Below are 20,876 nucleotides of genomic sequence, written 5' to 3'. Positions count from 1 at the left end.
ATCAAAAAGCTTAGTTTAGCCCCACAGCGGACTCTGAGAATTTTGCTCAGCAAGCTACTCTGAAATTCTACCACTTTGTATGTTTACGTTTGTGTGTTTATTATAGTTAGACTTTAGCAAGCATACTTGAGCCTTAACAAAAGGAACAGGCAAATTGGGCTCTGCCAGAACCTGTGTTCCTAGTTCTTCCGAATGCTAGGTTGGAGGACTAACATGGGTTTGAGACCAGCCTGACCATTCAGCAAAACCGTATCTCAACATCTAGCCAACAGGCTGACTTCAGACTTGGTAGAATTAACTCCCAGTGCATATGCCATGACAGGACAAAGGGTCTTGGTATTCTCACAATTGAGGTCAGAGTGAAGTTCTTAGCTAGGTGTGGTGGCGTAAGCTTATTAGCCGGTCCCTGAGAAGTAGAATCAGGAAGACCAGGAATTTTGTGTGGTCCTTGATAGTGAGTGAAGGGACCCGTGTACTTCGGGATGCTCCTCATTGAACCCTGGGTTAGGCGCAGACTGCGCCCAAATACAAAGAGATCCTTTTTAAGCAAGGCAGAGAGACAAGGTGACTGAGTCAGAATCCAGCAAATAGCTTTGCAAGTGTTAATATTAAGAGGAAAAGAGAGAGTGGGGCAGGGGTTCTGTGCTGGAATGAGCTGAGATGGGTTGGTAAGTTCTGATGGGGTATTTAAACTCGGGTAGTCAAATGGGGATCTTTGATTGGTGAATCTTGGTGATCCATCTTAGGAATGAGTCAGGCGTAAGAAAGGGACCAAATAAGGGGATAGACCTTGGTGACTAGCTTTAGGGAAAAAGGAGGGGGACGGGTAAGGCCTGTCCGCCATGCCCAGACCTGCTAGAACCCTTAATGTGAGTTCAAGGTCAGCGTAGACTGCACAGCATCCTGTCTCAAAAAAAAGTTACTAACATAAACAAATAGAATATTAGTGAGTAAGGTCACCTTACTTGACAAATGTGTGTGTGTGCATGTTGTGTGGTTTATGTATGTAAACGCAGTGTATGCACCCATGCATACATGTGGCAAGAGCAACATGTCAGGTGTTTCCTGTGCTCTCTGTCTTCCTGCCTGGGGACCTGCGCTACTGCTCAGTGAGGTGATAGGCAGGCACAGCATGCCTTACTCACTCTTTGTCTGGGTGCTGGCATTTGAGCTTAACTCCCATGAGTAAGAATATGAAGAAGAGAACAAGAGCCCTTGCCTGTAGCTTTTACCTTGAAATGAATGTAAGTTTCTTCAGCATCAATTTCAGTTTCTGTAGTGTTATTAAGTATCTAATATGTAAAGCATTTTAAGTTTCAACCAAACATCAACAACTCTGAGAACTATTAAAGCATACCCCTCGGTGGCTCAGTAGTGGAGGGTTTGTGTGCCTGACTGGGTTTGAGTCCCGGTATTATGAAGTAGATCTTTTAGTATTGTGGAAAAATTTGGTTCTTTTCCAGATATATTTAAATTCAGATTCATGATGACAGAATACACATTATATTTTATCTTACCTTTAGAAACTTAAAATAGTTCTTGGGACCAGGCAGTAGTGGCGTAAGCCTTTAATCCCAGCACTCAGGTAGATCTCTGAGTTCGAGGCTAGCCTGGTCTACAGAACGAGATCTGGGACAGGCTCCAAAGCCACAGAGAAACCCTGTCTCAAAAAACCAAAAAAAGAAAAAAGGAAAAAAAAAAGAGTTCTTGGGATGTTCCAGTTTCCATACTTTGATTAATTTCTCCTCTTTGTACCTCATTTTCCCCATTGCATAAATGAGTAGCATTTCGATTTCCATATTATATCATTTTGTCTGCTTTCAACTAGATCATCAAACAATATAAGGTGATTGACAGACATTAGGGATGCAATATGACTATGGAGATAGGCTCTCTAAATAATAAAGTCAGCTATTTTGGACTTTTTTTTTTAATGTGTCTCTCACCTTATAAAGTAAACAAATATCTTTTTGTTTTCTGACATCTCAGCCCATACTTTTTAAAACATTCAATTACCTAATTTATTTATTTTGGTCTTTTTGAGACAGGGTCTCATGTACCCTGGCTGGCTTGGAACTTCCTGTGTAGACCAGGCTGGCCTCAAACTCGCAGAGATGCCTGCCTCTGCCTCTTGAGTGCTGGGATAGAAGGCGTGCGCTGCTGTCCACCTCTGTGTGAACTAGCACTTTTAAATTTTCCCACTTGCTGTATTTTCTTTCTTTCTTTTTCTTTTTTTCTTATTTTGAGACAGGGTTTCTCTACGTATCCCTGGCCCTTTTGGAAATCAAGCTGTAGACCAGACTGACCTTGAACTCAGAGATCCATTTTCCTCTGCTTCCTGAGTAGTGCTGGTATTAAATGCCTGTGCCACCCCTGCTTGGCTACATTTGCCCTGTTTTCAAAAACAGATTCTAAGGCTGGGCGTGTGGTGCACACCTTTAGTTCCAGCACTTGGGAGGCAGGGGCAGGTGAATCTGAGTTTTGGGCCAGCCTGGTCTACAGAGTGAGTTCTAAGACAAACAAAACCCAGACTAACTAACTACAAAGTCTGTGTCTTTGATACCACTCTCTCTGTCTCTTCCTATTTGAGTCTCTGATAGCCTGCACTTCTTTTCTTCTTCTCTTCACCCATGTGCTTAATTCCATCCTAGAACACAGGACCAGACTGGCGTTTGCTGAGTTAGCTGTTTGCTGCTAAATCTAGCGAGCAGATGCAGCCTGAGCTGGTAGACTCTCTGCTGCCGTCTTGTTCTGTTGTGTTCCTGATTTCCTTGTTCTGTGGGTAATTCTATCTCCGTTAGTTTTGAAAAGTTCAGCACAGTTCCTTAGTTTCACAGAGAAAACCAAACAGACTAATTTGTAATAAGAGAGAATAAAACAAGTGTAATATTTTTAGAGCAAAGGTATGATTTTAAAGTATATTAGCATATATTATTTCTAGAAATTACATATAACTTGTCATCTTGTGATTCCAGTTTTGATTAATTCTAGGCTTAACTGTCAGTCTAGAAAAAAGCCTTGGAAGTAAAGTCTATTCCCAGACAGCAGGGGGCAGCAACGGTTTGGAAAGTAGATTTGTGGGATTAAAGTTTTCTCTGTAAGAAATAGGCACCTGCTGACTTATTTGGAGGTTCTAGTGGGATGATGCAGCTGCTCAACACCCTTGACAAAAGAACATCTCTCTCTTGGGGAAGGTGGCTGCGTAGCTTTAGTTGGGATCCCATGGAGCGTGAGGGAAGGAACGACACCTGTCTTCGTTACTGTCCTACCATGACCAGCTTTTATAAAGGAGAGCATTTAATCGGGGTTGACTCCCTTACAGTTCAGAGCTTTAATCCATTATCATCATGGTGGGGAGCATGATGGCTTACACTTACAGGTAGATGTGGTACTGGCTACATCTTGATCATAGGCAACAGGAGTGGACTAAGACACTTGGCAGTATCCTGAGCAAAGGAAGCCTCCAAGCCCGCCTCCACAGTGACACACTTCCTCCACAGGGCCACACCCACTCCACCAAAGCCACAGCTTCTAATAGTGCCGCTCCATATGAGATCATGGGGCAAGTCACAGTCAAACCACCACAGCACCTGCCCAGCCAGACCAGTTCTGTCAGCAGAGTGACCCCCACAGTCATCTCAGAAATGCTGGGTGTAATCTAAAGGAACAAATTTCCAGCAGGCTAAACAGCTCATCAGGTAGGTGTCCAGATTAGTTCATGCCCAATTTAGCTTCGATTTTTGTTTAAGATATTGCAACTATCTCAAAAAGTCTCATTTTGTGTGTGTTTTGCTTGCACATTTGTTACATATATGTGTGTCCGTATATGTACCGTGTTCGTGCCTGGTGCTCACTGAGGTTAGAAACAGGTGGTCAGATCCCTTGGAACTGGAGTCACAGTGGGTGCTGGGGATCGGACCCTGATCCTCTGGAAGAACGACCAGTGCTCCTGACCACTGACCCATCTCACCAGCCCCCTGCTTTTGCAATATTGATGGAGATGCATTGAATCTTTAGGTTGCTTAATGTACCATTTTCACAGTGTTCTGCCAGTCTACGAGCATGGGTGTCTTCAGTTCATCTCTCCACCTTGACACTTCACATTTCACTTCATTTAGGAAGCTTACAGTTCCCAACATGATCTCTGAAATCCACAATCCTTATGTGGTCACTGTAAGTGTCAAAGTTAATGGCCAGAGCTTGATGATTTCATGTTTCCTTGCTCGTGTCCTCTTAGCAGATGACTACCAAGTGTCTGCTTTGTGCTTACGGTGTCCCACAAGACTGCGTGACAGTGACAGCTGTGGACCTTTCTCTTGTGGAGAGTCCTTGAGAATGGAAGGGTAGAAGAGATAATAAGGAAATAAATAGGCGAGACTTTCAAATGCATAGTAAAATATGATAGAGAAAACTGCAGCCTAGGGAAATGCTAGGTGCAGCCAAAGGCATATGTATATATATATATATTTATTTTGGTGGTGGGGCAGCGGGTTTCAAGACAAGGTTTCTCTGTGTAACAGCCCTAGCTGTCCTGGAACTAGTTCTGTAGACCAGGCTGGCCTTGGACTCACAGAGATTCACCTGGGATTAGAGGTGTGCAGCATCACTGTCCGGCTTCTCTATTGGGACTGGAGAGACAGCTCAGCACTTAGGAGCACTGGCTGCTCCTCCAGGGTTCCTGGGTTTGATTCCAAGCACCTACTTGGTGGTTCATAGCCATCTGTAAGTTCAGTTCCAGGGCATCTGATGCCCTCTTCTGGCTTCCTGGGGTACCATGTAGAAAACCCATATACTTAATTAAGGTTTTAAACTTTGAAAAAAGGAATTGCTATTATATGTAGTGGCTGACAGCTGTAACCCCAACTTGATAAACTGAGGCAGGAAGGAGGAATGCCATGAATTCAGAGCAGCTGGGACAGAGTGAGCAAAAGAGATTTCTTTCTGACATCGGACTTGGATGATGAAACAGAGCCAATTTCTAAGATGTGAGAGGCTGGGGAACCACTGTATTGGCCAGGGAAGCATTTAAGGCTAACAGGGTTAGATGTGTGTAAGCAGTGAACTAAGAGACGTGGTTAGTTACTAGAAAATGACCAAAAATGGTAGGAGTCTAGCGTGGTTCTTTTCTTAAAATTAAAACAAAAGGCACTTACTTTTTCTTTTCTTTTTCTTTTTCCTTTATTATTATTATTATTTTTGATTTTATTCTTGTTTTTTTTCTTTTTTCTTTTAAAAAAGTATTTATTTATTTATTTATTATGTATACAATATTCTGTCTGTGTGTATGACTACAGGCCAGAAGAGGGCACCAGACCCCATTACAGATGGTTGTGAGCCACCATGTGGTTGCTGGGAATTGAACTCAGGACCTTTGGAAGAGCAGGCAATGCTCTTAACCTCTGAGCCATCTCTCCAGTCCCTTATTCTTGTTTTTTTAAGATATGGTTTCTCTGGTGGCTGGCCTGAACTCTGTAGACTGGGCTGGCCTTGAATTCACAGAGGTTTACCTGCCTCTACCTCTTGAGTATTGAGATTAAAGGCGTGTGCCACCCTACCTGATGGCAGAATGTTTGTTTTTTCTAGAGTCCAGTTTCAGTAAGTTTCAGATTTGCACTGAGGGTCAGAATCCCGCCCCCGTGTTTGTTGTGAGGCTTTCTTTTCTTTCAGGCGTTGACAGACCTTGTGTACCCTTGGTCTGCACATCTTAACACAGCTGAAAGCAAAGTGGGCATTAAACTAATGCTCGGGATCTTTGTTGCTAAGGTTCGTTCTTGGTGGGAGTAGGTTTTGTTTTTTTGAGACAGGCTCTCATAGTATAGTCTAGGCATCCTCAAAACTTGTGATTCTCCCACCCCGGTCTTCAAAGTGCTGGGTTGCAGGGTCACACCACTGTATCCCATTGAAAACATTAATGAAGTAGGGGAAGAAAATCATTGTATGATCCAGTATCACTGTTTTGTGTGACTTCCATTCATTCTTTTACCAGTAATTTCTAAGCCAAGGGGATAAAGAGCCAGGCATTGTAACACAACAGACACTATGTAGGCAAAGTGTTGTTTACAGTCTGTCTAAATGTTTCACACATATGTACTGTTTTCTCAGTGTGTCAGAGGCTGTTGTGATTAATAATGAAACATGACTCCATGATAGCTTTTCATAATTCTCGTTCAAGAGCTACTGAAATTGAAATGTATTACTTCAGTAATAAATTCAGTGTGCCAGCGATCACTTGCAGAATTCCTGTTAAGAATTTATTGGCAATGAGGAGAAAAAAAATTCTTTGTGTCCCAAGTAGTAATTGTAGATAGGGTTTTCCTGCCCTGGCCACCTGCTCCCAGATAGCTGACCCAGAGGCTTAGTATTATTTATAAATAGCTCAGGCTTGTTACTAGCTCTTACACTTAAATTAACCCATATTTCTTACCTGTACTTTGCCAGGTTGTTCATGGCTTGTTACCTCTTTTTCTGTATGTCCTGCTTCCTTGGTGGTTGGGTTCCGTCTTTTTTGATCCACCCTTCTTCATTCCATCCTTCTGAGTTTGGCTTTCCCGCTAAACTGTTCAGCTATTATCCTGTCCAGCTATTGGCTAGTCAGCTTGTTTATTATACCAATCATAGTGACATATTCACGCAGTATACAGAAGGATTACTCCACACCCACCTACTCCTAGTGGTCGTGTACAGTAACTGTTCAGTGTGGAGCACTGCCTGGGTGCTGTTTCACATACCTGTCCTCTGGCAGGTCGTCATTGTACCAACAAGGAGAGAGGGCTTAGGACACCAAGTTGCAGATGAGAAAGCCGAAGGGCAAAATGCTTGGGGCTGGCATCCAGCTCTGAGTCTGCGTACTCTGTTGATTCTGTTCCCCTCCTCACTTAATTCCCCAGCATGACTCTTCCACATCCAAGTTCAGTAAATACTTGACTTGATTTAGCCTCTGTTAACTGGAACACCATGTTGTTAATGGAAATTAGAAATGTAAATTAGAGGTCTTATTTTAATGGCTTTGACTTTGTCTTATTAGATCTGCAAGAAACAGTGTTCATTTAGTCGTAATTAATGTTTCTGCATCACTTATGAAGGAGATGACAGACACGCAGGAAGGCAGTGCATTCGTAGGAGGCGTTGGCGCTGCCGCAGTATTTCCGTGTCTGTAGAATGAATTCAGTGTTCTTCTTGATTAAAACATAAAAGTAGAATTATGTTTGGAGACCTGCACAGTCTGTGCTTTGTGGTTCAAATGGTGTTCATTATTTTAGTTTTGTTGTGAGCTGTTGCCTTTATTTTTGTTTTTCTTTGTTTTAGGAAGACACCAGGCATTGTTGTCGGCAGTTTTTGTGACTCCTCTTACTGATCTTCGTTCTGATTTTTCAAAATTTCAAGAAATGATAGAAACAACTTTGGATATGGATCAGGTATGCGGTTTACATTTAATCCCACAGCAAAATATTTTTGGAAAAGAAAATAAGCATAAAGAAAGCCAAAAAGAGCACATAAGAAAAAATGAGAAAAATGTCTAATTTCTCGAGGGTTTGTTTTTTTTTTTTTTTTTGCTTTTAAGTGTGGCACCTGTGGAAGCCAGTCGACGTAAATTTAAATGGCAGACAAGGAAGAAGTGGATTCGATAGGCAGTCCTGAGGCTCAAATCCAAGGCCTTGAATGTGGCGGGCAAGTGTCTTATCCCTGTGCTCCATCCAGCCCAGTCCAGTAATCACCTCAGTGAAGAGAAAGGCTGCGGCAGTGGTTGTTGAGTGTGTGTACTGGAACAGGGGTCGAGTGTGTGTGGGTGGGCACAGGGGTGACTCAGTGTCCTCTGCCTCGGCTCAGAGTGCAGGATTAAAGGGTGCACCCCTGAAAGAAGTCAGTGTCCTAAGTGACACCTATTGTTCTTTTAAAAAGAATATGATGATGGAATGTCCCGCGGCAGCTTGCAGAGCAGCTGCAAGTGGAAGTACCATGGGGGGGGGGATTAAGGGTCCCCGGGCGAGCGGCAGAGTCAAGGGGCTGGATGCGGTGAACGGCACAGTAAATGGGCATAAGGCTATACATAAAGCTAGACATTTATTACTTAAAAAAGGGAGATATAGACAAACATAAAACAAAGACACACAAGTGCACGCACCCACTTGTGAGAGAGAGAGAGAGAGAGAGAGAGAGAGAGAGAGAGAGAGAGAGAGAGAGAGGAAGATGGTGGCGAGGGAAGGGTCCAAAACTGGCTGGGATGGGCGTGGTTAGTTCTTAAAGTGTCCCAATGGAATAACATTCCCGGATCCTTTTTATAATAAAAAGTAGAAGGTTAGACATTACAGGTTGAAGGAATTGGGGCGGCAAATTCTCAAGACTGCTTCCGGCTGATTTGTGGGCATCGTCTTTGGGGGGTGTGTGGGGGTGAGGGAGATCCGAGAGAAGCTGGGTGTTGGTCACATTTTGGCATAGCTGGTCTCTGCTCCTGACAGGACAGGTGTCTGTGGCATGGAAATATCTGGTGTCTCTTGTACCTGGTTAGGGTGTTGGCAGAACAGAGGACAAAATTAAATTGAGGAAAAAATTTTAGGACCAGGGAATTGAGAGGTTTGTATCTGACCTGTTTATGATGGGTTTTTTAATTTGGCTCCCTGGAACTTATAAGAAAAACAGAAGTTTTAGACATATACATTGTATTAAGAACTCCTTGGATTTATAAAAAAAGAAATTATAATGAAAAGTATTTTTATTTGGTGAGACAACCTGGCAAAACCTCTCAGCTATCAGACTGTCAGAGATCTTTGAGAAGGATAAGATTTTACTTGAGTTACTGATTAAAAAATGACAGAGAACTTACTTGGTTGGCACCTAGAGCTACTCTTTGGTCCTCCCTGGTCGCTGAAGGTTGCATTTGACCTTTGTTGTTTAATGTAGAGCCTGTCAGGCTTTTGAAGACTCTGTGGACCAAGAAATCTTTAGGAAGACAGGTCTACCTTACCTGCGCAGCTAGACTGTCGATTCCAGTGATTATGTCCACATTTGGAGGTCTCCAGTTTAGGTGATAGGCAGTTTTTGCCCATTGGTCAGCGCTTGGCAGTCGAAGCAAACTGCAGATGGATGCTGGTCAGTGACGTGACCGTCTGTCTTTTGTCTTCTTGGAGGAAACAGAGTGCTTGCTAGGAGCCAACCTGTCTCTTTTGGTTATGAAAAGTTTTTTAAATAATTAAACAATTAATATCGCATTTCCCAGATCTCTGAGCAGTTGAGGGCTGATTATTAGGTGTAGCTGTAGTATAGAATCTATCTGGAAGATTGGGTTTGAGTTTGACTGTATTGACTCTTAATAAATAAGATCCACATTTGTAAAAAGACAGACAGAAAGAAAAAAAACTGTTTGTAACATTAAGATTAAAAGTACATACCAGTTTATGATTTTGTAGTCTGAAACAAGATGAAATGAACAATCATTATACATAGAGAACAGGAATTAGGCAAAGTGTATGTTTCTGATGGGCCCTATCAGAAAGCACGTCACTATGCAAAACATCTGTAATTACAGCTAAGGAGAGATTTCAGTGAACACTGAGGAGGGGGAGGGGAAAGCGGGACATACATAACAGTGGGAGGGCCTGGTTGCGTGATCTGGCTCTCAGTGAATCTAGCGATAAAGTCACCTGACCCCAATGAACATGGCGGCGGCCATGTGTTGCAAGGGAAAAGTTACAGTTTGTTGTTGAGCTGCCATGCCGAACCATAAGCCACAGAGGGGAGCAAAAGTCTGGAACCGAAAAAAAAACTGCACCAGGTCATGGCTGGGATGGAAAAACCTGCGACTGTCTGCCACGGACGATTGTTATCCAGAGTCTGAATCGTGAAAACCCCAAGACCACGTGAATGAGCGTCCTCAAGTCACGAGTGGGGAGCTATGGGCCTAGCTGGATAAAACCAGAGGCCGGGGCCGCTCCTGGAGCGGCGGTATGACGAGAGGAGAGAAAAAGTAAAGAAAAGAAGTGAAAATGAAAAAAGGTAGAGAAACTGAGGACCCGGTCCCCAGACGAATGTCGAATGCACAGCACGGGAATGCAGTGCTAACGCAAGCGGACCAACCCCCGGGGTCGTCCAAACACGATTTCTGTAGCAGAACGAGGAGCGGCTTCACTAACAGGTGGGTCAGTGTTGAGACCTCGGTTCCGATTCAGTCCTGGAAGTTGGAGCTCAGAATCCCGGAGGATATGTGAAGCCGGGACTGGTCCTTGGTGGGTGAATCTCTTGAGTCCGCGGCACCAAAATATTGTTCTTTTAAAAAGAATATGATGATGGAATGTCCCGGGCAGCTTGCAGAGCAGCTGGAAGTGGAAGTGCTATGCGGGGCGGGGGTGGGGGGGGGGGGTCAGGGTTCCCGGGCGAGCGGCAGAGTAAATGGACATAAGGCTATACATAAAGCTAGACATTTATTACTTAAAAAGGGAGATATAGACAAACATAAAACAAAGACACACGTGCACGCGCACACACACACACACACACACACACACACACACACACGCGCGCGCGCGCGCGCGTGTGAGCGTGAGAGAGAGAAAGAGGAAGATGGCGGCGAGGGGAGGGTCCAAAACTGGCTGGGATGGGCGTGGTTAGTTCTTAAAGTGTCCCAATGGAATAACAACCCCGAATGTTCAATGAATTATATTTTAGTTCTAACATAGAAGGGATTTTAGTTGCTGGAGAAGTTGGCCATGGTGTTTGAGTTTAGGCGCAGTGTGGACTATAAAGTAAGATTGTCTCAGAAAATAAAAGTTAGGGGTAAACGAAAACGTTTCTGTTTTTCCTGTAGAGAAGTTGTTTTTGGGAGGTGAGGTTAGTTTGCTTAAAATGTGCATAAGTGGTTTTTATTTTATTTTATTTTTAAGACTTATTATGTGTGTGTGTTTGCCAGCATGCATGTCTACACTGTATGTTCTGGCCCCCACAGAAGCCAGAGAGGTCATCTGATTGCCTGGAACTAGATGTAGATGATTGTGAGTTGCCACGCGGTGCTGGGAATCGAGCCTGGATCCTCTGCAAGAGCATCAGGTGCTCTTAACTACTGATGATCTCTCCAGCCCTTCTTTGGGTGTTTGGAGACAGAATCTTATGTCCCTCTGGCCGAGGCTGGTCTCCAACTCACGGCAGTCCTCCTGGCCTCCCGTTTTTAGTGCTGGGACTACAGGCATGCAACGCACTATCCATCTTGAGACTTTTCTAAACTTAAAAATAAAAACCTCAGAAACAAAAAAAACCTGGGTGGTGCTGACACACGTCTTTAATCCCAGCACTGGGGAGGGAGAGGCAGGTGGATCTCTGTGAGTTCAAGGCCAGCCTGATGTACAGAGTGAGTTCCAGAACAGGCTCCAAAGCTATAGTACCCCCCCCCCCAAAGACCTAAGCTAAATTTCCAATTAATTGACCATGCAAGAAATATGTACTCAAATTATTGATAGCCAGGTAATTCAGGTTGGATTTGGTTGGCTAAATTGTTAGTCTATGGTTCTTAATACTTGTAAATTTATTTGAGTTAGTAATTTGCCCTATGTGATCTTGATTTATTTTGGTCGTATTAAGTTATGTATGTTATTTGTATTTATGTGGGTATGCAGGTGTGAGAGCATATTCTAAAAAGAGTAAAATAGCAATTATAGTTTAAAAAGGCTAAGATAGGATAGATTTTAATTAGAATTGCTAGATCCAGTGAGATCTTAGGATTTTAATTTAATCAAAGCCAGTTTCCTTTTTGGCCCTAAAATAGTTCCCAGGAGCTGGTGAGCCAGCATCCTGAGCCCTGCCATGCGCCATGATGGGGCTGTTTGAAGCAGTGGTTGTGTGGGGTAATGGTGATGATTGTCTGAGCTAAGCACAGTTGCTTACAGTGTTGGCTTCCTCCAGAGCGGGAGGACTGTTGTGCCCTGCACTGTGACTGGAGGCTCTCACGGTTTGCACTTGGGAGCTTACCTCGTGTCCATGCCCCGCCTCTAACCTTATCCCAGGTTATAAGGCAAATTCAGGCTTTCACCGTTAGTTAACACAGATATTTGTAATGATTTTAGGCATTTAAATTACAGTTTTAGAACCACTTTGAGAAATCCTCTAGGGACTCTTCAACTTTCCTATCTAATCTTTGAAAGCCTCACTATTTTCCCACTGTGCTCTTAGGAGTTCATGTGATGGAGCCTTCATTTACTCAGTGTGCTGTGTGCCCCTCTCCCCTCCAGCTCTCTGTTTCTGTGGCTGCTTTCCATAAGTCCTCTGTTTTTCCTACTTTTAAAATTAATGTAGATCAAAATTATCCTAAGCCAAGATTCCAAGAAGGCGTTGATTTTTCACAGAACTAAACACTTTTCCTTTATTAGTGTTTTAGTGAATTATATCAATTCTTTTAAGATTTTTTTTTGACGATTTTGTCCATGTATACAATTTATCTTAAACATAATCCAACCCAAGTCCACTTGCGCTGGCCCTCCACTGTCATGCCTTCCTTTTTTCAATAATGACTGTCTTGTTAGTCCTGCCTGCATGCTCGTGAGTGTGGCGCCATCCAGTGGCCACCTTCCAACGGCCACACTCCAGAGACAAATGACCTTCCCTTCCTTCCCCAGTAGCTGTGACTGTCAGTAGTGCTTCATCATGCACCCCTTGTATCCGTGCTGGAATGTCTACTGGCTTGACCTTATTATTTAGCTAATTATACATTACATATGGTGTGTGTGTGTGCATGCACGTGTAGAGATCAGAGGACAGTTTGAGGGAATTAGTTTTCATATGTGTCCTGCAGCTGAAACTCAGGGTGTCAGACTTGGCAACAAGCACTTTTACTTTCTGAGCTGTCTTTCTGACCCCAGTGGTTATTTTTAAAGATGCTGCTGTACTTGTTGAAGATATGTTCTCTGATTAAATGTTCATGCCTCCCCCAGCATTTCCCTCTCCTTGGAGTTCAGCTGTTTGGAGAACTTAAGACTTAAAGACAATTCTTTTGAGTTGTCTTTCTCTTTCATTATTTTCAAACATTACTGATTTTGTACCCTCTTATTATTATTGTTGTTTTTATGTTGAGTGTATTGTGTGTGCAGGTGTCCAGGACAGTCAGAAGAGGACACGGATCCCTTGGAGCTAGAGTTACAGGTGGAAACTCTGGAAGACAGCGAGTACTCTTAGCCACTGAGCCATTTCTCCAGTCCCCTTTCATTTGTGTGATGGGGGAGTGGGCATGGCGTGTCTGGAGGTTTATTAAGTGTTTGACATTTTACTTCCCTTCAATGTTTCTCTTTAACTGAATGCATTCCACAGGATTAAGAAGGAATGATTTACTCAGTTTGGTTTATTTCCATTATCAGTTATTTAGAAGAATGTTGATCTGTGCTTGATCTGTGCCAGTTTTCAAAAGTTCTTTACCCACTCAAGATCGATCATGTTTTCTAGCTTTGGGGAAAGTAATGTGCATTTCTCTCCCCACCCCCTATTTTTTGGTTTTTGGTTTTTCAAGACAGGGTTTCTCTGTAGCTTTGGAGCCTGTCCTGGAACTAGCTCTTGTAGACCAGACCAGGCTGGCCTTGAACTCACAGAGATCCGCCTACCTCTGCCTGGGATTAAAGGTGTGCGCTGCCACCACCCAACAACAAGAGTGTTCCAGTTCAGTTTAGCTTCCTACCATCTCAAGTAGTAGCTGCTTTCTCACCGTTGCCCTGAATGTCTTAATATTTAATTTTCCTTATCTGAAGTTAATTACAGTGTGTGTTTGGTGTTGGGGAGGTGCATTATAGATGCTCTGTGGCACACTCTGCCCGCGGTGGTGCCTGTAGCCTTCTCCTAGGTCTTGGATCTTAGGCTGTACACTGTTTCCTGTTGAATCTCTGTACGTGTGTGTTCGCGTGTGTATGTGTGTATGCATATGTGGGTACATGGTTGTCCTGTTGACTTTTTCTTCATGCATTTCATGAGTATAGATGATAAATTTGTATTTAGCTGGATTGTGTATGAATTGTATATATCTTCCCTGATTTCCTTGATGTCACCCACCCCGAGTTGCCTACCTGAGCTCCTGAGAGTGACTAAAGGCATGTACCACCACGCCCATCCCCAGAGAAGCTTTCAAGCTTTCCTCTCAGCCTGGGGCGTCCAGATTTATTCGGGTGAAGATTTAGCTGTCACTGAAAATAAGAACAGTGCAGCAGTGAGTACAGGCGGCTTAAACAGTGGCAGTGTGGTGGCGCCGTGCTGAGATTAGGGCTTCAGTGTCATGATGGTAGTCTAGGGTGTCAGCGCCGCCTAGTGGGGCAGACTGCACCCCTGTGGCAGGACCTGGCTCCTGTCTTGCTGCCCACCACTGTTGAGCTTGCGTCTATCTTCAGATGCAAGGGGACTCACCTTCTTTCCAGCCGTCAATGGGTCGTTTATTTTGGAAATGGTATACATGGCTTTTGCTCACATTCTCTTGGCCTGAATTGATTCAGAACCCCACACCTGGTTCTGAGGGAAGCTAGGAAAGATTATTTTTGATCTCAGTTATATGTTTTGCTAAAAAAAGATCATTTTGACCACAGTAGAAGCAGGGGCAGTAAAAAAGCCAGCAGCTAACATGGTTTTGTTTGCCAGCATAAATTGTAGGCAGTTGTTATCCAGACCCCATTATTGGTAGAGGGGGTTCTGCCTTTACTCTCCTCGTTGTTGAGAATTAGTCAGACTATATCGCTGTGACGAAACACCGTGACCAAAGCAGCTTGGGGAGCTTCAGCACCAAAGGAAGGCAGGACAGGAACTTGGAGGCAGGAGCTGATGCCATGGAGGGGGGCTGCTTACTGGCTTGCTTGGTATGACTTGCCCAGCCCATCTTTTTGTAGAACCCAGGACCACCTGCCCACCACAGTGGGCCGGGCCACAGGGCCCTCCCACATCAATCACTCATTCCCTACAGCTGGATCTTATAAAGGCTTTTCTCAATTGAAGGTTCCTCCTTTTAGAGAACTCTAGCTTGTGTCAGATTGATGGAAACCTAGTTAGTAGTCAGGAGTTATTATTATTTTTGGTTTTTTTTGAGAAAGGGTTTCTCTGTAGTCCTGGCTGCCCTGGAACTAACTTTGTAGACCAGGCTGTTCTCGAACTCACTGAGATCCACCTGCCTCTGCCTCTCAAATTCTGGGATTAAAGGCGTGCACCACCGCTGGACTATATTTTAAGACAACAACAAAAAATGGAGTCTCACCCTGGCTGCTCCAGAACTGGCTATGTATAGAAGACCAGGCTGGCCTCAAATGCACAGAGCTCTACCTGCCTTTGTCTCCAGACCTCTGGGATTAAAGGCTCATGCCACCTGGCATGAAGTAGATTTTGAAATAACCTCTGATTGTGTGTTGGAGAGTCTTCCCTTGACTGCAGTTAGACTGGAATATTCTCCAACTGCTCATTTATTTGGAAAAGAACGCTTATATATAATATTTTATCTAATACTCATGGGGTAGTGGAGCTTTTAAAGTTAGCATTTAGCATTGGCTCAGCAGTTAAGGGTACATGCTTTTGCAGAGGACCCAGCTTTGATTTTAGTCCCCACATGGAATGGCAGTTTACAACTTTGTGTAACTCCAGTCCCAGGGGATTCCATGTCCTCTTCAGGTCTCCAAGGTCACCAGGCACATATGGTGCACACAGACATACAAGCAAGCAAATCACTCATATATACAAAACATTAAAATATATAAAACTTAAAAGTATTTTAAGATACTTATAATATCTTTTATACTTATTAGTTTTATAATTCCTTCATCTTTTGATATGCATCCTCTATGGAGTCTTTCTATTCTTTCAATATTGGTAATTTGATTTCAGCAAAATCTATGTTGCATTGAGTTTTCTAATGATTTGGTGAAGGGCTAACTTTCTTGTTCTCTCCCCCACCCCCCAAGACAGGGTTTCTCTGTGTATCTCTGGCTGTCCTGAAACTCACTCTGTAGACCAGGCTGGCCTCAAACTCATAGAGATCCACCTGCCTCCGCCTCCCAAGTGCTGGGATTAAAGGTGAGCACCACCACCACCTCGCTTTTTCTCATTCCTTTCATTTGTTTCTTGGTTTCATCCCACGCATGCTTGTCTGTCACCTTTGCTGACTCAGTGACTTGTTCTTGTGGACAGGTGATAGTGTTTGAAATACTGTGCCGTACGTGGAGCAAGTGACAGACTGCTGAAGGGTGGCCATTTGATGTACTCCCTTTAGCAACCTTTATTTTAGTTAAGTTAAAACCTAGTTGTTCATTTCCCCTTGTTTTGCTTAAGTCTTTCAGCATCTCTTTCTTTTCCATTTTTGTTTTAAACATTTATTTGTTGCATATTTATTTTATGTGTATATACAGAAGCCAGAAATGGTCAGAAAGAGGACATTACATCCCCTAGAACTATAATTATGAGGTTGTGAGTCTCTGTGTGGGTGCTGGAGATGGGAACTGAACTTGGGTCCTCTTCAAGAGCAATTAGCTGCCCAACCATCTCTCCAGTTTCCCAGCAACTTTCAGAACTGTATGTTTTGTTTTGTTTTGTGATTTGGAGCCAGTGAGAATGAATTCTCAGGGTTCTGCCTCAGCATTAGGTTTTTGGGTGGTGGTGTTGAGGGTAGAAACTTGGCCCGGCCTCTGCCTCACCTCTGCAGGTTCACTGGAAGAAGCACGTTATGTACCACACTTCCTTTTTTTTTTCTTTAAACATTTATTTATTTAGTGTGCAATATTCTGTCTGTGTATGCCTGCAGGCCAGAAGAGGGCACCAGACCTCATTACAGATGGTTGTGAGCCACCATGTGGTTGCTGGGAATTGAACTCAAGACCTCTGGAAGAGCAGCCAGTGCTCTTAACTTCTGAACCATCTTGAACTATCTCTCCAACCTCTTGGTTTTGTTTTTGTTTTTCAAGACAAGATTTCTTGTTATGCCACCTCCTGTGGAGTCTGCGTGGTCTCTCACGTAGGCTGTGGCACAAGCTTCAAAAAAGAGTGCCGGCAGAGAAGGTGTGTGTGCCGTGCTGCCTGCATTGGAGCCCTTGCACTTTTGGCATTACCTTCTTATGTTCTAAGGAACACAATCTTGTTTCTTCTGGAAGGGAAGATAGTATGTTTACGTTTCCAGAGTCTACTGATGAGACATGGCCATATACAGGAGCATATGATGCTGATGGAGGAAGATGGGTTAGCATTCAAGGAAAACGGTTTCCAGGTTTAACCTGGTGCTTAGTGAATAAAGAACAAAAGGCAAACTTAATTGAACAATTAAGACAGATTCAACAAAGATGGAATAAGAATAAAAGAGAGAGATGATGCCTATAATGTCTTGAGATTGGTTTGGGGGAAAGTTTAAAAGGGAGTTAAAAATATGGAAAAGAAGTTCTTCTACGTAGATTACAAAAATATAAATAAAAAAAACTATAGACTGCTTGCCCACAGCTCAAAATGCCATAGACTCATAACCTAAATAGAAATTTATATCAAAATTAATGCCAATGTCTAGCATGAGCAACCATAGACCACACTGGGGACATCTGTCTGATGAAATTCTATTCTCATGTATCTGATATAATGATTCTAAAAATAATCTGTATCACATAAAAATTTTACATGCAGTTAAACAGTTTTTTTCTATAAAAAAGGATAAGTCTCATGCCTAATAAAGATGCATTCAGATGCAATTCCTTTGAGTCTTGTGTCTGTCATTCACCGACTCCATACCCACCTGTTCCTGAGACCCTGTCCCATACGTCCCAATACCCCCAATCAATACCCCGGCTGAGCTGGTCCATCACACAATTTCTCCTTGTAGCCCTGGCTGCCCTAGAACTTGCTCTGAATGTAGACCAGGTTGGCCTCAAACTCAGTGATCTGTCTGCTTCTGTCTCCTGAGTGCTGGGATTAAAATTAAAGTGTGTGCACCACCTGCCCTTGCCCTTCTGAAAGCAGTCTATCAGTGTCCACTCTCACCAGAGTGTGGTTTCGGGAAGCCTTGTTAGTGTCTGCTGCGGTTTCTTGTTCTTGGTGGGGCGGAAGGGGGGGCAGGAGGTGGGAGAAAAGCTGTGGTGGACCGCTGAGCAGAGGAAGCTGTAGACTAGATCAAGGCTGTCTAAACAGTCACCTTATTACAGCGTTCCCTCTCCCTTACTTTGCTGCTCATTTTAGGTACTTATGCATGCTCATTTAATGACCTTAATACATAATATGCAAAGAACTGCCTTGATAAAAAGAAATCTTGTCCTTTATGTTTTTTTTATTTTTGGTAACTATAGTATATCTTTCATCTTTAAAAATATCTATTCAGAATTTTAGCTTTTAATATTTTATGTAGTTGAAACATTTTGTTTTAAATATTTTATTCATTTTCTGCTAGCTTTCTGTAATTTGATTTTCATTTCTTATGTAGTTCACTTTAGGAATGTGAAGATGTGCGCTGGTTAAGTGGATAATAATTAGGAGCAATTTGTTTCAGTCTTATTTAGTGAATATGTTTTTGTCATCTTGTTTTAGAAGATTGACTCACTCTCCTATTAAGCTTTTATGTATAATTGTCTATTTAATAATTTTAATGCCTGGTACAGATAGACTGCTTTTTAAAATGTTCCTTTGTAATTTTATTTGTTGAAATTTTAGTCATTTGTTTTCTAAAAAAGAACAGTCATTAGGGCTTGATGAGCTCTTAGCATCTGATGTAAGTGCCCGTTTCCATGGGGCCCATCACTTGAAACCAGTTCTACTTAATCTTCAAACAAATTGCCTTTATAAAGGTCTCTACATAATAAAGACTTGACAATTTCATGTATGTCTTTGCTCTTATAAATGATAGTCATTTTTCATTACAGTTTCTTGTTAGTTAATAATAGATGCAAAAGCCAGGCATGGTGGTGCACACCTTTAGTGCCAATGCTCTGGAGCAGAGGCAAGCGGAGCTCCACAGTGAGACTCAGTCTCCAGAGGAGTCATGTAGGAGCAGCTTACAACAACGGTATTTAAGAATGCCGTGACTGGGGTTCACCCAGCACTCACTCTCTCCACACCCCAAAAATGTGTTTTTAAATAATGAAATCTGGATGAACTTTTGGGACTTGTTTTGAGCTGGGGTCGCGTTTAGCCAGACTGCCCTCCATCACAGGTGTGCACCGCCATGTCCAGCTGCACTGTATCTTCTCACTGATTTTGTGTGCATGGTGTGGTATATACGTTTATGAGCTCCAGGGCTGCTTCTGGCCCTTGGGTTATAGGCACACACGTGGGGACTGGGGACTCAGAATGTGTTCTTATAACTGAGTCATCCCTCTAGTGCCACAGCTGAACTTCAATTTGAGGAAAACAGGTTTTTAATTTTTTTTGAGATAAGAGTCTCACTATGAAACTTTGTGTGGCCTGGAGCTCACTGTGTAGACTAAGCTGGCTTTGAACTCACAGAGATCTTCCCGTCTCTGTCTTCTGAGTGTTAGGAATAAAGACAAGCGTCACCGTACCTGGCAGTTGTAAAGTATTTATCTGTGGAAGGATAGCACAAATGTGCTGATCAGAGGTCAGCTTTGGAGTGTCATTTTTCACCTTGCGTGCAGTGGAATCCAGGAGTGGAGCTCAGGTCTCCAGGCTTGGCCTGTAACTTGTAGCAATTCTTTTACCCACTGAGCCATCTCGCCGGCACTCTCTAGGTACGGTTTTCTAAGTGTGGTTGTTGTGGGTTATTGGGAATGGGGTGTTGTGCCGTGTTAGAACTGTTATTTGAGATTCTTTAGATCTTTGGTTTGGGAAAAGCTGCAGTTTGACGATGGTTCTGAATATTGAGCGTTCTTTAGTAGTAAGGGTAGCACTGGATGTGTGCATCTTGTTATGTAGCTGTTTCATATGGGTGATTCCTGTGTTTCTAGAACTCTTAAGCTATTAAAATGTTAATGAGTAGAAGGTTCTCAGTGTTGTCTGAGTGACTCAGGGGTGGTCAGTCACATTATTAGCCACCACTACATAGGTGGAAGAAATGGCATGCTTCCTAAAATCTGTCCCCACCCATTGGTTTGTATAATTTGGCAACTCCTTGTTCTGTTTGTAGGTGGAAAACCATGAGTTTCTTGTGAAGCCTTCATTTGATCCTAACCTGAGTGAACTAAGAGAAGTGATGGACGGCCTAGAGAAGAAGATGCAGTCTACGTTAATAAGCGCAGCCCGGGGGCTTGGTAAGAATCATTCTTCAAGTGTTCACACTGGTACCTGAGTCTTTCGCGTTGCCACCCGAGAGAGCACTTGCTGATGGCAGATGGTGACTGCTGGACATTGAACATTCTGAGATTCTATTATTAACCTTAGTTTTATTTACGCATGGCTCTCCGCTGTTCTTTCTCTGCAGATGAGATCTGCCCATAGTTGCCATTAAATTCAGTTGCTGTTCTTCAGCCAACAAATTTCTGTATAGTATTTTTGATTTTTAGTGTGGTTTAATAATCACTTTGAGTAAAATTATGAGCAGAGGCCATGATAGAAAATTTTACAAATCTTACATACATAAAGTTTGCTTGCTCTGTGAAATTTGCTCTGCTTGACAAGAATAAAGCCTAGTTCTAGACTTTCATTGTCCAAAGTTTTGTTTTAGAAATCGCATTTGGCCACTTTCAATTCTGCCCCAGTTTTCAAACATTCTTTGGTTAGAGAAGCCTGGCTGGGACGGTAGCTCAGTGGTTAAAGGCACTAAGCCCTGTGCAAAGCTCCTTAAGCACGCACTGTACCATAACCATTTCCACCGGCATCCAACATATGAAACTGTGTGCTGCCCACGATTGGTACTCTGCCCCCTTGGGTGGGTTCACCCATATAAAAAGCATCTTCTCAGCATTTGTAAGAGGGGTTAGGATTTCATAGGTATAGTTTGCATGGTTTCCCAGGGAAGTGGGATT

General features: G+C 43.0%; 1 protein-coding gene across 1 annotated transcript in view; it reads left to right on the top strand.

Moving 5' to 3' along the window:
- The window catches only part of Msh2 (mutS homolog 2), a 58,149-nt gene that overhangs the window by 23,171 nt on the left and 14,102 nt on the right, over positions 1-20,876 (top strand). Inside the window, exons 8-9 of the mRNA XM_087907287.1 lie at positions 7,306-7,415; positions 20,039-20,162. Of these exons, the coding sequence (XP_087763413.1) occupies positions 7,306-7,415; positions 20,039-20,162 (234 nt within the window). The remainder of the gene's footprint in view (positions 1-7,305; positions 7,416-20,038; positions 20,163-20,876) is intronic.

Source organism: Myodes glareolus, chromosome 6 (assembly GCF_982192425.1).
Source record: "Myodes glareolus chromosome 6, mMyoGla1.1, whole genome shotgun sequence".
Classification (NCBI taxonomy): domain Eukaryota; kingdom Metazoa; phylum Chordata; class Mammalia; order Rodentia; family Cricetidae; genus Myodes; species Myodes glareolus.
Note: the sequence above shows the minus strand (reverse complement) of the source record. Positions and strands in the feature narration are given on the sequence as shown.